The sequence below is a fragment of the Pollachius pollachius genome (genome assembly GCF_949987615.1).
Source record: "Pollachius pollachius genome assembly, chromosome: 16".
Lineage (NCBI taxonomy): Eukaryota > Metazoa > Chordata > Actinopteri > Gadiformes > Gadidae > Pollachius > Pollachius pollachius.
Window position 1 is genome coordinate 17,340,531 of NC_136949.1, and position 17,659 is coordinate 17,358,189.

The 17,659-nt window shown below is 46.2% G+C and overlaps 1 protein-coding gene across 1 annotated transcript in view; it reads left to right on the forward strand.

Moving 5' to 3' along the window:
- Positions 1-17,659, forward strand: part of LOC307087797 (rho-associated protein kinase 2-like) — a 36,501-nt gene that overhangs the window by 5,893 nt on the left and 12,949 nt on the right. The window contains 14 exon segments of the mRNA XM_079753444.1: positions 1,039-1,299; positions 2,284-2,428; positions 3,018-3,156; positions 5,559-5,650; positions 9,173-9,329; positions 10,979-11,051; positions 12,214-12,293; positions 13,255-13,303; positions 13,637-13,772; positions 14,333-14,424; positions 14,993-15,239; positions 16,182-16,288; positions 16,714-16,873; positions 17,063-17,223. Coding sequence (XP_079609570.1) covers positions 1,039-1,299; positions 2,284-2,428; positions 3,018-3,156; positions 5,559-5,650; positions 9,173-9,329; positions 10,979-11,051; positions 12,214-12,293; positions 13,255-13,303; positions 13,637-13,772; positions 14,333-14,424; positions 14,993-15,239; positions 16,182-16,288; positions 16,714-16,873; positions 17,063-17,223 — 1,899 coding nt within the window.

Here is a 17,659-nt window from a genome sequence, read left to right on the forward strand (position 1 = left end):
GTCAATACTTTTCGACAAGCAGTGTGTTCAGATGCATGCTATTAAGGAGCAGGCAGGGGTTAGGTAAGGCGAATGACTGAGGACATTGACAATTAAACAGCACCCTAGCCTCCATACTTTGCTATTAGTAATGGCCAAGTGTATGTTTGTAATTCTACACATCTTTGGGCTGATGAAGAATGACGGGCTGTCCCGTTATTGGAAAATAATGTATGGGGCGGGGGGGCACAAAGCCGTGGTTTTCTACCACCGCCAAAATATGTTTCCTTTAATGAGTCAGCCTGGAGCAGTTTATTTTACTCAGACCACAGTTACAACAGTGATTAAATAAGTGACATCTTCATCTGTATCGCTATTTATTGAATCTTACAAGCTGGAATTTGAACATTGTTCCGCGGTGCTTTGAGCATGTTTTAGCGCGGTCATGGAAGCATCTGGTTGGTCGCTGTATTTATCCATTGTGGTTTAGGTTGGATTTGTAGGGAATTTAATTGGAACTCTTGACCTCTTCATCAATCTGCATATTTGGAAAATATGCAAATATTTACTTTGGGTATGTTACATTTCTGAAAATAGAGAGAAGTTAGAGAGGTTTTAGTAGAGATAGGTTTAGGCGAAATTACCAAATAATTGACACTATAAACTTGATTAAACACAAATTTGTAGATATCTTGAGAACCCATTGTACGTTTTTGAAACTTGTATTGCAAGGTCAGGGCTAATATAATTTCAATAAATATAATCATTGTTTTTAATGTCTTCTGGGGGCGATACGGCCACCAGAAGACAATCAGAAGGCGTGTTCTTTTAGGGGTGTGTCACCTGACCACTATCTTATATGTTTATCTGCCTTTAAACGTCTGACTGTCCCTAAATTACCCTTGTCCGGGTCATTTACGGATAACAAGGGTTAAAAGGCAGAGGTAATAATAATGCACACCCTTGGAACATCATTGAACGTGATTTGAATACTTGATCAGGATCAAGTACTTTGGTTTAATAATAATAATTGTGTGTGTGTGTTTGACCCCTTTTTAGCTGTGCTGCGCATTCCAGGACGACCAGCACCTCTACATGGTGATGGAGTTCATGCCGGGCGGCGACCTGGTCACGCTCACCCTGAACTACGACCTCCCCGAGAAGTGGGTGCGCTTCTACACGGCGGAGGTGGTGCTGGCACTGGACGCTATCCACACCATGGGCTTCATCCACCGCGACGTCAAGCCCGACAACATGCTCCTGGACCAGCACGGCCACCTCAAGCTGGCCGACTTCGGTACCTGCATGCGGATGGACTCGGTGGGTTAGACACTTTGGCATCGACACGTATGTGGAGATCAGCGCTGATCGATAGCATGCCTCGCAGACCCACACACGCACCCACGTCCTTGCATGGGTAAGGAACCCTTCTCTGCGGGAGGTTCGAGCCAGCTCATCAATGATTGGTCGGGCAGGGAACGGGCGTATTGATAGGTTTCCGACACTGGAACAAAATGGATGCATGCGGCGAAATTAAAACACTGTTTTCAGATGTACACTTGAATGGTAGCTATGGTTCTTTGTTCTCTGTAAACAAAGAACATACGTTTCAGTTCTCTAACATCAGTGTTCCCTCTGGTTGTGAAACCTGGGGCCGTTGAGGTGATGCTCTGTCAAATGATAAGCTCTATGCCAAAACAAACTAATATGAAGGTCAACGCTCATGTGTGAAGGAAAAAGGAAGTCTGAAATATGGTTTCTGTTAAAACATTTCCCTCACCTGTTTCAATGTTGGTTGTTTTTTTGCACTCGACTCAACCTCAGCAACTTTGAACACCTTTCTTTTTTAACTTGGAGTAAAACCATGCCCAAAATGAACTATAACCCTGATAAAGTCACTGACGTGACAATTTGCGAAGCAAAGTCTCTTTTTGCAGTTCACAGCTTTGTTCATGGTACAATCTAAAAACAATCCTCAACTCTTGTGCGGTGCACCACCGTGTGGTCAGACTACGACATTACTCCACCCGTGCTTTTGTGTCATTCAGTGCAGCACACAACATTATGTTAGATTAATCACTTATACACCTGGGTTCACACTTGAAATGCGGTCTCAGAAAACTAAATTTTTCAAATTTATTTTCTTTAATTCAATTTCAAAAAGTATAACAAAATTGCCTAGAAATAATCACTTTTCAGTAGCCTACAAATGGTCGGCTTCTGATAGAGGCAAATAGTCACTTTAAGTATCTTTGACACTGGATCTCTGGTTGATATATGTGTGTGTGTTCCCCGGTTCCTCAGACGGGCATGGTGCGCTGTGACACGGCCGTGGGCACGCCAGACTACATCTCCCCCGAGGTGCTGCAGTCGGAGGGAGGGCAGGGCTACTACGGCCGCGAGTGCGACTGGTGGTCCGTGGGCGTCGTCATCTATGAGATGCTGGTCGGTGAGTTTGCCGGGTTTTACTTATTTATCTGGTCCACATTGAGGTGAGTAGGCGTGCGTGGGAGCAGTGGTAACTTTGGCAGCAGCCGATATGTGATTGGGGTCGGCGGGAACATGGCACTCACACACCTACACACTTTTGAGTATATTTTTGTTTTTAGAATCGAGGGGTGCTGTGTGCAAGTTTGGACCCCTTCCATTATGAGGGGACTACATTTTAATTTCATTTCTTTCTCATTTAATCTTCACTGCATCACTTTTGTTCAGATTTGGACCTTCTCGCCTTTTGTTTCTCCAGACACATCTGGGTTTGATTGAGCACGACTGGATGGCTTTTATTCTTGACAGCCAAGTGGTTAACATAATTTCAAACACAGATGAGGACTGCAGTGTAAAAGCTCCAAAATAAGTAAACAAAGAAAATAAATGATTCCCTCTTTTCTTTATTCATAATTGTTTTAATTATTTGTAACTTTTTCCACTGCAGTCATCCTTGTGTTTTCCACTCTTGTGTTGGATATGATTTAAACCAGGTTGCCTGATATTTAATACATGAGTGCAGCGTTAAAGTAACCGGTCCCTGTGAGCAGGTGAGACCCCATTTTACGCGGAGTCCCTTGTGGGGACCTACGGGAAGATCATGGACCACAAGAACAGCCTTCGCTTCCCCGAGGACGTGGAGATGTCCCGGGATGTCAGGGACCTCATCAACCTCTTCCTCACTGAGAGGTAAACCTGCCTCACAATATATACACCGCCTGTATCTAACTTCTATAGCAGTAGTGATGGTTCAAATGAATACAATTCAGAATTACGCAGGCATTTTTACTGTAGAAAAGGCTCATATTTGCTCAGTATTGGTTTAGGTTTCATTGCTTGAAAGTATAGATAACATAAACCATAGGTATTTTCTGATTTAGTATCTTTTTTGCTGCTATGTCAACTGACATTTTTTTCATGTTTTACGTTATTTATTATCATTTGTGATACTGAATTAAATGGAAAAATATGTAAAAACAATTTAAAATATGTGACTAATGTGCAAATATAACTTTTAAATGTTTTGCCTCACAAATATTCAGTGGAACTATACACAATGCAAAGATATGATGGATAAGGGAAGAATTGTGGGCCTCAAAAAGTCTTCAAGCATGTGTGAGGGTTGAGGTATGTCCCCTTTTGTCTGAACTCAACCCTTGCTGAAAATGGAGAGGAAACGTTTGACAGGAATGTGTGAGGAATGTGACAAAAGTTAGAAGGGGAAACAGTTTTATTCTTTGGTTTCTCATACCAATTCTTAAAAAAATGAGTGGTTATAACTTTGAGTGCTGCCACGGTTCGTTGGCATCACTGATGAATGACGCATGGTTTATCTATATTAAAATGCATGTTTATTATTATTTTTTTAAATTAAATGTTATTAGGTTAAGTGTACCTGAGTATACATTTTTTAATATTGATCAATTTAATATTGATCATATGTAGAATATGATTTGTTTATCTATTGCTCTCAGTCAAAGGCAAAGCGATCTGAACGAATTGTATGGGTTTGCGGACGACCATTTGTAGTCTAGAATCTAGAAAACAATTCTAACCCTTTAGTTTATTCTATCTATTCATCTAGACTCGAGGTGAAATTGTTAATTGAAAAATAATCTTTAGATGCTGCCCAAATAACTTTAGAATCCCTGACAACCTGTCAAATATAAGCATTGAAATATGGTTATGAAGTCATATATACTTGAATCAATCGTCTTGAGTCAGGGTGTTTATTACAAGTTCTTACAGCTCATTATTTTACTACATGAATGTAGTAATGAATAAAACGTACGTATAGGAAAATGCACTCAAAAAAGTGTTTCTGAGTGGGTGGAGATGATAAGGGAGTGTGTGGGTGGGCGTGGTGCAGTCAGTTCTATAGTTAGCATCCACTCCTCCCACTGGGGGCTGCTTCCTGTTTACTTTGGTGTCAGACCCCCAAACGAGGGAGCTCCTTAAAACACAAGACTCCATTTCTTTTTTTTTGGGGGGGGGGGGCTGCGCTGAGTATAAACAGAGCAGCCTTTTATTCATGGTCCTAATGTTTATTTACCTTCTCACTTGAAACACATGCACGCCTGCACACACACAAGCGGGCCGGCGCGCACGCACGCACACACACACACACACCTGACAATAAAAGCCCTCTTCAATGTCAAAATGCACTTGCGTCCACCTTTTTGCCACATCATGTACCTGCAGCTCTAACTAACTCCCTCTGTGATTGGCTCACTAACTCCGTCAGTTGTCTTCCTCCTCCTCACCACCTGTTTCTGGTTTGGCGACTATTTGTGCATTTTCCTCCTCCGCTTTTTTACCAGCCGTTTTCCATTTCCCCCCTCCTCTGTTCATTTAATATCTCCCTCCTCTTCCCCCCCTCTCTCTCTCTCTCGCACTCTGTCGGTCTCTGTCGCTGTTCACTTACGGTCGTAGAGTCCCAGCCAGCTCTGCCCTCATTCTCTCCTTCAGTGTCTGAATGACTCTCTGTCTCACTCTTTCTCTCTCTCGTGTTCTTTACTTTCCTCACTCGCTCTCTGCTGGATCCGGAATGTCCCACACGTGGCAGGCCCCAAACCAGTCACACTCCCCTCTCATGTCCCCCCACCCCTCCTGCCCCAGCCAGCCCTGTGCCCAGTCAGAGTTGAGGGAGGAGAGCAAACAGGGAGAAGGATTTGTAAAAATGAAAGGGAGAGGGAGGGAGAGAGCAGAGGCACGGAGGGCAGGAGTGTGAAAGTCTCAGTGTGAAAGTCACGTCCTCGATAGGCACACGTCTTATTTTCGTTAGTTTTTTTCTGAGACCACTGACGCCCACGCCCTGCTATTGTACCCGGAACTCATTGATTTGGCCTTGGGAATAGGAGGACCTGAGGCTCTTCAAACCCCTCTCCTCCCACCCCCTCTAGCCTCACCACGACCTCCACCGCCGCCCCCCAGCGGCGCGCAGCCGGTCATGCCACCGTAGGCTCGGTCACTGGACATGCTGTGGTCTGCTCTCGGTGGTCACTATTTCGCCATCTGTGGGGATGAGAGAGTGTGTATGTGTTTTAAAGTTAGCGTAGCACTGACCACTGGCCTCCTGTGGGCCCATCCAGGGAGGTGAGGCTGGGACGCAGCACCGTGGATGAGATCCAACGGCACCCCTTCTTCCAGAACGACCAGTGGACCTTTGCCACCATCCGACAGAGTAAGTCTTTTATTGTTTTATTGTTATTATGGATGGTGAAACTCTTTGATGCATGATGAAGATGGGTTTGAGTACGCTGCCATATTGCTCCATGACACAACATCCCTACATTGAAAAAATATAGTTGGTGAATCCCAAATCAAATGGTTGTAGCTTGGCTTGGGGACATGGACATATATATCCATCTTTATATTTTTGATACATTTATAAAGCATGGGATTTAACGCAGCCAAGGATTAACATCCACATATACTTCCTTCCCTGTGCTGGGTCGTGTTATGTCTCCGTTTCTATTTATGTGCTTTAATCATTTCTGCACTGTGCTTTGTTTAATGGCCGATGGCCCAGTCGTTCAGCTGCCTCTAACGCTTCTTCTAACCTAAAGATCAAGGTATGAAGTAGGCGAAGCAGTAAAAGAAGGATTATTTTTCAGAAGGATGTCACTTTATTCTATCCGTGTTTCCTCTTGCCTCTCTCTTGGTTCACCTGGGTCTCGTTAAGAGAACAGTCTTGACCTCTCATCAGTCTGAAACACCCAACCACTACTACTGCCACCTAGCCTACCACTCTGCTTTTATAAGTGCTTGCATTGTTCCCTTGCCAGTGTTTCTTTTTTCATTGCTTACAAATCACGTGTAACGCACACGCCGAGCGCACATTCACGCACACACACACTTACCTGCAAGGGCATGACAACGGTGCACGTTCCACAATGCTTCATTGTCGGTTTATATTTTTACATTGCTTTTACAGTTACATTTGTTGGCTGACTGCCCTGGATTCATTTTTATTGCTGTATCTGTTTGTACTTATTCATGGGGCTGGAGTGATGGGCCCACATAGATGGATGGAGGAATAGATGTAGGGATAGATGATAGCTTTACGGATGGATGGATTGGTGGATGAGTAGACATGAGAATGGATGGAGGGTTATCTTAATTGACAAATCTATGGATGAAGGAATAGTTGATATTTAGAGGGATGGACAGATGGATACATCTGTATATATGTGTATGAAAGGTTGAATAGAAGGATGGATGGGTCTAAGGATAGAGAGATATATTTATGGAAGGATGTATCAGCTGGATGGCTGGATATATGTATGGATGTATGGATAGAGATATAGATGTATGAAGGGATAGATGTATTGAGGGATAGCTATATGTATGGAGGGAGATGTATGGAGGGGTGGATGGAGGGAGAGATGTATGGAGGGGTGGATGGAGGGAGAGATGTATGGAGGGGTGGACAGAGGGAGAGATGTATGGAGGGGTGGATGGAGGGAGAGATGTATGGAGGGAGAGATGTATGGAGGGGTGGATAGAGGGAGAGATGTATTGAGGGTTGGATGGAGGGAGAGATAGATGGAGGGGTGGATGGAGGGAGAGATGGAGGAAGAGATGTATTGAGGGGTGGATGGAGGGAGAGATAGATGGAGGGCTGGATAGAGGGAGAGATGTATGGAGGGAGATATAGAGGGAGAGATGTATGGAGGGAGAGATGTATGGAGGGGTGGATAGAGGGAGAGATGTATGGAGGGGTGGATAGAGGGAGAGATGTATGGAGGGGTGGATGGAGGGAGAGATGGAGGGAGAGATGTATTGAGGGGTGGATGGAGGGAGAGAGATGGAGGGCTGGATAGAGGGAGATATAGAGGGAGAGATGTATGGAGGGAGAGATGTATGGAGGGGTGGATAGAGGGAGAGATGTATGGAGGGGTGGATAGAGGGAGAGATGGATGGAGGGGTGGATAGAGGGAGAGATGTATGGAGGGGTGGATAGAGGGAGAGATGGATGGAGGGGTGGATAGAGGGAGAGATGGATGGAGGGGTGGAAAGAGGGAGAGATGGATGGAGGGGTGGATAGAGGGAGAGATGTATTGAGGGGTGGATGGAGGGAGAGATGAATGGAGGGGTGGATGGAGGGAGAGATGTATTGAGGGGTGGATAGAGGGAGAGATGTATGGAGGGAGAGGTGGATGGAGGGAGAGATGAATGGAGGGGTGGACAGAGGGAGAGATGTACTCGGGCGGGGCTGAGTGCGGTGCTGTGGACGCTCCTAATGAGAGGGGCAACCCAAGAATGGAGCCCTGCTCCAGCTCCCGCACTCTCACTGTGGCCACGGCTGTCTGTCATTAGGCATTCTGCTATCGCACAGCATGCTGGGAAGTCATGCCGCAAGGCCTGGCTTGTGACTGCTGACCCCCCCATCTCCCTCATCTCGCTCTTGTCTCACCGCAGATCGCCTGCTTCTCATCCCACTTCTTAAAGTTTGCTTCATTCCTCTATTTTTTTTTTGAGTTGTCAGTCACCCCAAAACCCACCCCCCAACATGCTTTTGTTTTAATTTTTTTTCTCCATCTGATGCAAGTTATTTTGGCGCCTTCATCCAGTAGTACTTAGTTAAAGTGTGATGTTGGAGGAAGCATATGTTTGTTTCCTCTTGAGGACTGATCATTGGGCTAAAGCAGGAGAACAGTCCTCTTCCTCATTGACCCTTTCACCTGTCTGTCTGACCGCCCGTTACAGATATATATTGTGTGTTGGTCTACTGCTCGCTGCTAGCAAGGCGCTGGCCAATGAGCAGGCTCCTGACTCCCCCTCTACCGTTCACAATGATGCATCATAATTTGTACATTAATTAACAGGGTTAGGCTTAAGCCATTAACCCTCAGCCTAACCCTATGAGACTGAGACTGTACCGGTGATTAAGGGCTGTACAAATAAAATTGAATATAATTAGTTAATGTACAATACCTTAGTAAACAAACACTGCGTTAAGTTAACATGAAAATATTGCCTGTGTTGTACATGGTGTTGTACAAAGTATTTAACTGTTAGGAAATTGTGTTACCAACTGTTACCAATACCATAAATAACCAAATATAGCATAGCAAGCAAGTTAGAAGTCTAAAGTGATTAATACAATTTGTATTAATTGTATTTGCTTGCTTTATCTGACTAGCAGCCAAGGCACAAAATAAAATTAATTTAACGTTTTTTTTTAATCGAGATGCTTGTATTGCCAAAGCATGAAGAAGCAAATGTTTGGTGTTTGTACTTTTGTAATTACAAACTATTAAATCAATTAGCCAAATTTGATTTGATGAATTTTCTGTAGATTTCCATATCAATGAATTCACTAATTGTTGCAGCCCTAATGTATTCCGCTGTTACAATGTGGTGCAGTATTGAACGTGTGTAGGTTGATGTGCTTTTGTTTTCCATGTAGATATAAGTCCTAGAGTCAACATGATCAGTGTTTGACCTAACTTCTACCCTTCTTCTCCAACCTCTACATCATGGTTCCTCTCTCTCATACCCTCTCACTACTCTCCCGTCTTCTTCTCCAATCTCTACATCATGGTCTCTCTCTGACCCTCTCTCTGTCTCTCTCTACTCTCCCTTCTTCTCCAATCTCTACATCATGGTCCCTCTCTGACCCTCTATCTCTGTCTCTCTACTCCTTTCTCATCTCTGTCTATCTACCCTCCCTTCCCCTCCCTCTCTCTCTGGCTCCAAGCGGTGGCCCCGGTGGTCCCAGAGCTGAGCAGTGACATCGACACCAGCAACTTTGACGACATTGAGAAGGTCAAAGGGGGCGACACCTTCCCCCAGCCCAGAGCCTTCGTGGGCAACCAGCTTCCCTTCGTGGGGTTCACCTACTTCAAGGAGGACCAGTAAGTTCCCCTGCCTCTCCTGAGTCTAAACGGCTGTCCCCTCCTTCCCAGGGCTATTTATAGGAGATAATTTCATCATCTGTGATGTCGTGGTCATACACGTTTGCCTCGCTTGACGACCGCTGTATGTTGGCGTTGCAGTGATTATACGTGTGTTGGCTAGGTGACTGTGAATGGTGGCAAGAAAGGGTGTGGTCTGCTTTCTTAAGGGGCTCTGTGCTCTCAGGAAACAGGAAATATGTCTGTGGGCCCAGACCTCTACGGGGAGGAGGGGTAGAGTGGGAGAGCTCACCCGGATGGCCCTTTAAAATAAAAAAATAAAAAGAACGGGTCTCAACGCACTGCTGTGAGCCACACTGTGGGCCTGTTTCAGGTCCACACTGAAGCCTTGTACTCACCCTCCCTCTCACCCTCTGGCCACTCAAGACTGTCTGCTACATCGTCCCTGCCCCCAGATGCATGAAAATTAAACAGGCTGGAGGTTAGACAGTAAACGGTCGATGATGGCCACGTCATTAAGACTGAAGTCTGTTTGTTTGTCTGAAGGATTGTCAGGCGTAAACGTTATCCACCATTGCACAATATTTAAGATGATGACAACTTCTGAAATATTCTGAAAAGTATTTACCGAGCCTCAACAAATGGTGAGAAATTACTTTCCAATGTAGGGGTCGGGGGGGGGGGGGGTGTTTATGACTACACGATTTCCAAATGCATGTATAAAAGACCCATCTGTTGCATTCTCCATGTTTGGCTGCGTCCCATTGGCCAAGTCTCCCTGGTGTTCTCTTATTTGATCTTCTGTGATGGAAATACTAAAGAACTGGCCAGAGATCTTTTATAGGCAACTAAGGTCTCGTAAGGTTGGATTGCCTATGAGTTGCAATTTTCAATCTCAGCCTTGCATAGAAAAACTTGTGGTGAAACAGTTTGGGTTGTTCCTGCGTTTCACTGGCCTGGTCCGAAGCATCGCTACCATAGATATAGTTATTGTATGATGTTTTTACTTCTCGGTATTAGCTAGGTGTTCCAAGGCAATTCAACATTTCAAGATAAAATACTGTAGTATTGGAACGCATTTCTGTGTGGCAAAAAAAAAGTGGTTGGAATGTTTTTCCTGCACATTTCCAACATGCGTGACGGTGAAAAGTTCTTTGTACGGTAGGCCTATGGTTACTGAAACGGGCACTGTTGACGCTTACGCACACACACACATTTAAAGGCCGGGCCAAATCTTAGGTGCTGGCGGTAAAGGAGTCACACAGAGTTGGAGGACAACTCGGTCAACTCTGAGTTCAAAAAGTCAATCTTTTCTTTTTCCAGAGTATTAAGTTTTAATATAGACACGGTACATGCACAACCTTCTCCTTTCTAACTTGAAGTGTGACCCACCGGATTACTGGAGGACGGTACTGTTTAAGACCCTAAAAGGGAAAGGGCCCGATTGTAGTGGGTTTGTACACTGCTGCTGAGAGTTTCCTCCAGACTTTTGGCCATTGGTCAATGTATGACCCACTGACAAAGGTAGGCTAGGCATTCATAGTGGACATGGGCAGTACACACATGTGTGAACCGAATTAGACGTTGACTCAGTGTGTTTCTGTCCCTCTCTCTATCCCGGTGTCTCTCTCTCTTTATTTCTGTGTCAGGCTGCTTGGTGGCAATCTATGCAGCTCATTGAAGGAGGACTGCTCTGATGAGAAGGACGGCTCTCGTGGCGAGGTAGGGGTTGGTTTGTGTGTGGGTGTGTGTGAAGGAATGTTTCTGTCTGAGGTATAAATGTCCTCTTGCTGATATCTGAGTTCCACAATAGTGAAACTTAATCAGAAATGTTTTTACCAAAATGTACTTTTATTTCACTACCATCTCAACCCTTCTTTGAGCCAGTATGAATCCATGGCTCTGTCACAAAACCGGTATAATATATCAACATATAAATGAGCTTAACCAGTTAAAAAAACATTCCTAAAGGGGCACTGCCATATCTTCTAAGAGTAGGGCCTCATACCCTTGTTGTGAAAAGGATCTGTCTGCAAATAACGGTCTGCATTTGCAACCTAACTTGACCGTAGACGTCACTGCTCCGGATTGGTGTTCTCCATTGGTCCCAAAAAGGCTTAAAATGGATCCAACCTCTCTCACAGTTTCCCAAAAGCAGCGTTAATGTTGCAGACATCAGACAGATGCATGTGACACACTTGCATGTGTCACATGCAAGAGGTGACGGTTGTTGATTAAGTAGGTTCAAAGGTTCAAAATGGGTTACTGAAAGTTATATAAATGTCACAACCTGATCTCTGCTCCTTCTCTCTTCTCCCTCTCTCTGCTCCTCCTCCTCTCTGCTCCTCCTCACTCCTCCTCTCTGCTCTTCCTCTCTTCTCCCTCTCTCTGCTCCTCCTCCTCCTCTCTGGTCCTCCTCACTCCTCCTCTCTGCTCCTCCACTCATCTCCATCTCTCTGCTCCTCCTCCTCTCTGGTCCTCCTCACTCCTTTTCTCTGCTCCTCCTCTCTTCTCCCTCTCTCTGCTCCTCCTCCTCTCTGGTCCTCCTCACTCCTCCTCTCTGCTCCTCCTCTCTTCTCCCTCTCTCTCCTCCTCCTCTCTACTCCCTCTCTCTGCTCCTCCTCCTCTCTGGTCCTCCTCACTCCTCCTCTCTGCTCCTCCTCTCTTCTCCCTCTCTCTCCTCCTCCTCTCTGCTCCTCCTCTCTTCTCCCTCTCTCTGCTCCTCCTCCTCTCTGGTCCTCCTCTCTGCTCCTCCTCTCTTCTCCCTCTCTCTGCTCCTCTCTGGTCCTTCTCTCTTCGCTCCTCTCTGGTCCTCCTCTCTTCTCCCTCTCTCTGCTCCTCCTCCTCTCTGCTCCTCCTCACTGCTCCTCCTGTGTGTAAGCAGCTGAAGGAGAAGGTCCACCAGCTTGAGGAGCAGCTGGACCATGAGATGCAGGCCAAGGATGAGCTGGACCACAAGTGCAGGTATGGAGCCATTAGAGAGGAGTCAATGGTGAAGAACAATGAGATCCACATCGGATATCCTTCATTAGTCCAAGAAAGGAAGGTGACTTAACAGAAAGTACAGGACAGTAAGGCGAATAAAACCGAGATACCGAAAATATATATATAAAAAAACTGCAGACAAACACTAAACAAATCCTCTCCAACTACTACTGAATAATACAAATTTACTGAAACATAATGACTGAAAAACCTAAATTCTTTCTCCTCCACATTTAATCTAATCTTGAAAGTTTGTTCGGTCCATCTACGTTCTGATCGCGCACCACTTGCAATTCCTGCAGAGCAATGGAGGCGGAAGAGAACTCTGACATTGATCTCTGCTAATTTGGTTTCCAGAGAGACGGTGGCAGGGCCGCACTTCAATTGGACTCTCCTTTCTGCTCTCGGCAGCAGATTTAGAAGCGGACTCTTTGAGATAACGACAGAGCTGACTGCATTAGGGACAGAGATATATTCTGTTTGAATCTAATATCGATGGCGGAGTCTTAAAGAGGAGAGGGTCGCTGCCCGATTAACAGATTAGTCCACACCCAAGCCTTTTTTGAAGGGGCCAACTCAACGGCACGTAATTCGTTTACCTCCAAATTGGTTGCCCCCCCCCCACCCACGGAGATAAGCTGGGCTATGAAGGAGGTCGTCTGATAGTTTCTGCTGCTCAGTGCCCTGAGTATCTTCTGCTATGTGCTATTGTGGTTTGAAGTGGCTTAAAATCGCTTGGAGGTCCATTTCGAAATTCCAAGCTGAAAAAGTAATTTTGTCCAAACCTAAATGTCAACTTATTGCGTTACTAACTTACCTCAACTCCTTAATTGTTGGCAGTGGTTTAGCTCAGCGTTGTGGCGCGCCGGGTCATAGTGATGGTTTGGACACACTCACAGAAGCAGTAACTTATCCCTCGCTGGTGTGTGTTTCCCACCAGGCATGCCACCAGCCGCCTGGAGAAGTTGGTGAAAGAGCTGGACGAGGAGGTGAGAGCGGGATGGACGGGACAAGGGGCCTTTAGAGGAAGAAGACGAAGGGAGGCCCATATTAGGGGAACAGATGTTGTTGAGCCGCGGCAAACAGCTTTACTGCAGTGTTGTTTTGTTATTCTGACGACATTGTTGCTGCTGTGGTCAAACCCCCTCCCCCCTTTGTCCCTCGACTCACCCTCTATCTCTCTCTCCCTCCCTCGACTCACCCTCTGTCTCTGTCTCTCACCCTCATTTCTCCCTACCTCCCTCAACTCCCCCTCTCTTTCTCTCCATCCCTCAATTCACCCTCCATCCATCCCTCCCTCCCTCTGCCCGGCGGGGGTGTAGATGAGCAGCCGTCAGGGTGTGGAGTCGTCCCTCCGTCAGCTGGAGATGGAGCGGGCCCTGCTGCAGCACCAGAACACTGAGAGTCTGCGCAAGGCCGACACCGAGATGGAGCGCAAGCGCAGCCTGGAGAACGAACGTGAGCCCCTCCCTTTATGGTGGCTTGTTTGTTTTTATATGTGTGTTTTATACGCGTGTTTTTATGGGCTTTTGGACCTTTTTGCGGGCAGTGGGGATAGGCAGGGAAGGGGGTTGAATCTGAGTTCTTTGGGACCACTATACCGACTACCACTGAATAATTGATGTGGCCGATGTTTACTCTGTAGTCCTTGGTTCATCTCTTTGGTCGCCCCTGCAAGTGAAAGTATTTACTTCTTCACCAAATTCTATCGTGTTTCATGTCGCTAGCTTCAAGTAGTTTCAATGCAGCCTGTCCAATATGCATAACATGCCGATCCTCTGTGTATATATGTATATGAAAATAAATCCCATGTAAGACGCTCTGGGTAAAAACATAAATCTACAACAACATAATGGTACAGTAATAATAGTTTGTAAGTAATGACTCTTTAACAATGACGTAGTGTTACCGTTATAGATGTACTTTCTGCCTTGTGTTGGTGGAGGAGGGGGGCTTTGACAAAATGTGATTATAAACAAATGCACTTCTTTCCATCATTTGAATGTTTCTAAAATCAGTGAACAGCATGCGAGACCAGCTGGAAGAGCTGAAGAGGAGGAACCAGAACTCCCAGGTCTCCACAGAAAAGAACATTCAGCTGCAAAGACAAGTGAGTGGGAGCCATGCTGCCTCAACTACAAAATGTGCTTTATAGATGCAACCTCAGTTCAACTTGGTGCTCTACAAAGCCTTCCTCATTTCAATGTGATGTACTCTGTGGCCTCGACGATGGCCTCCATTAGAAATCTTTAAACGATAGCGAAGAGAAGGTCCTGGGGAATCTCATAACCGCTCATGGTTGAACGAAGCGTTAGAGGCGGCGTGCTTCTGACTTTTTGGAAGTGAAAGTTACAAACCTTAATGCACTTATCAATCTCATGACATAACCCCACACAGTCGAAACTAAATGTCCTTCAAGGAGCTAATTTGGATCAAGTTTAGACATTTGTTACCTTATTCATAAGGTACTGTTATCCATGGCATGTTTGTCAATCAACCTTTTTACAGTGTTTATTTCACAATAGTTTATAATAACATGTAAAACGATAAGAATAAACACATCTATGATCCACTGCAAGCGACGGGCCTTAGATTCCCTGCAGTAGATGATGGCCGGTAGCCCCTTCCTCATGTCTCTCCTGTCCTCCCCATTCATCCTCCTCTGTGTCCGGGTGCAGCTGGACGAGGCCAGCGCCGCGCTGCGGGCGGAGCTGGAGGTGGCGGACCGCAGCCGGCGGGGCCAGGCGGAGGCCCTGAAGCAGGCCCTGGCTCTGGAGGCCAGCCTGCGGGAGGCTCAGGGGAAGTGCGCCCGGCTGGAGCAGGGCGAGGTGGAGCTGGAGAAGAGGCTAAGGGGCCTGCAGGCCGAGCTGGAGGCCGAGCGGAGGGAGCGGAGCCTGGGGGCCCAGAGCGCCGCCGAGCTGCAGGGTGGGTTCAGACCTCCCAGAGGAGGCTGCTGTTCTTTGATCTAGTTTGACCTTTTACTTTTTTCTGGACGTCTCATCGGGGTTAGACACCTCTGTTGCATGAGAGACCGCAGCACTATTACAAATGCCACGTACAGACACATTTCATGATCAGGTTCCAATGTGAGGCAGAGTCAGTGGACATCATGGCCACTATGCAGGAGGGAGGGGGGAAAATGCAGACCGTGACAGAAACTGGAGCTCGGAGCTGGCCAGGGCTGCAGATTGGAGCGAGTGTTGCTTTGGAGTGAGGACCAGGAAAGATCTGATCATGGGTGGAAACATCTGTTGAGAAGGCTCTGAGTGGGCCCTGAATGCAGCCAAGGGTAGCAAATAGGCTTCTAACTAGTCCAGGGGCCAGTACATCATGTGAGATTGTCTTTGTTTGAAACCCTTCACGTCAACATTATGGAAACCAATCTTAGCAGAGTGAGCCCTTAGAATGGTCTTAGTTCGCATGTACTGTTTTGGATTGTATGTCACTGTACTAACGGATTAACCAACAGAGGAAAAACATTGGCGTGTTGTTTTGGCTCCTAAGGGGGAATGGAACGTGTGCTAGTGCCTTATGTCATGTCTCTCCTTGGCCGGTGTCTGCGACATATCTCCCTCAGAATTTCCACATTTTGTAGTAAAATTATTTTGTAAAATTATTACAAAGTCTATTTTTAAAATAGACTTTAGACTTTGAAAAAAGGCGTCAGGATATTTTGATGGTTAAGGTGTTTGATCTTCTTGGTTAAAACCCTAATATCTGTGAGACCCCTGCCTTACCTCGACTCATCAGAAGAAATAAAAATACTGCACTTTGCTTTGCTTTGAGTCCAATCATTATGGTTCTGCTGGCCGACACGTCAAAGGCCATTTCCCTTAACCTCTCTCTCCCGGTCTCCCTCTCTCTCAGGACGCATCTCTAGGCTGGAGGAGGAGGCCAAGGAAGTACGCTCGTCTCTCTCTGAGGCTGAGAGCACCAAGAGGGAGCTGCAGCGAACCATCACAGATCTGGAGAAGGTGAGGCGATTCTTTAAAGCTCCATGTTGCCTGGTTCACTTCAGTAGCTTCACTTTATTGTTGTACTGACCTCTCTATTTCCCATTTTTAGAAGAAAAATAACATTAAAAAATGCATGGGAATTCAGAACTTGGTTTCCATTGATGCAACTGGACTGGTGTTTTAAATCAATGATATATATATCGATCTTTGTCTTCAAGATATCGTTGGATTAGGTTTTTGTTTCATCTTATTAGCTACCGTAGCTAGCTGAATTAAATTAATAAATGCATTGAACTGATGGCTAAACATGAATAAGCTGAGACTAGAGCTACATATCCATCAAAATGATCTGATATTTAAGTTTGATAGCCGTGCATAACCTAGGAGCAGCGCTAGACCAGTGAGTGAGCCGTCGTCTTCTTTCTCCACTTCTTGTTGCACAGGCGAAGAGCACCCAGGAGATCGACCTGACCTTCAGACTCAAGTCCCTGCAGCAGAGCCTGGAGCAGGAGGAGGCCGAACACAAGGCCACCAAGGCCGGCCTCGCCAACAAGAACCAGATCTACCAGTCCATCGAGGACGCCAAGTCGGGGGCTCTGAAAGGTGAGCCGGAGGGCGGGGTTAGGCTCCTTGGAGAAAACTCCAACTTCAAAAACACAAGATGTCAGCAAACCTTGGCGTGCTGACTCAAGAGTTTGTGTGTGTGTGTGTGTGTGTGTGTTTATGTGTGTCCCTTGCTCCCATAATAACAAATTGAGTGGCCGTCTGACTGTGTGGCCTGTCTGCCTCCAGAGCTGGAGGGCACCCTGCAGGAGGAGCGCAGCCAGAGGCAGCAGGTGGAGGGCCGGCTGCTCCAGCTGGAGAAGGAGCACTCTATGCTGGACCACGACTACAAGCAGAGCCAGCACACGCTGGATGAGCTGCGCACGGACAAGCACAAGCTCACTGAGGAGGTGTGTGTGTAGAGGGGGAGCCGGTCCCCAAATGCAGAGGGAGAGCAGAAAGATTGAACTGTCGCTTGAAGTGGAAAGGAAGGCAAGCAGGCATTAGGCTACATTATGCATTTGATATCCTGAGAGGTCCCGTTATAGTCCTTTAGAGATAACTATACAGGCTCTTTAGCTATGAGGGAGCATCCTCCTCCCTCGTGGCTTAGAGTTGACAACCTGAAATGTGCTTCAAGGTTAAAGGAGAATAATAATGAATTAGTTATTCAGTTTAAGTGATCGATCACAGTAATCTGAAATGTATTATCATAATATGTAAATAAGGGTTATCAAGGTATACTTTAAGCATCAGAAAGATCCATCACATCCTGTGCAATCTTAGATTATCGGGGGGCGGGGGGGGGGGGCATTCAGACCACACCTCCACAATAGAGGCAAGATG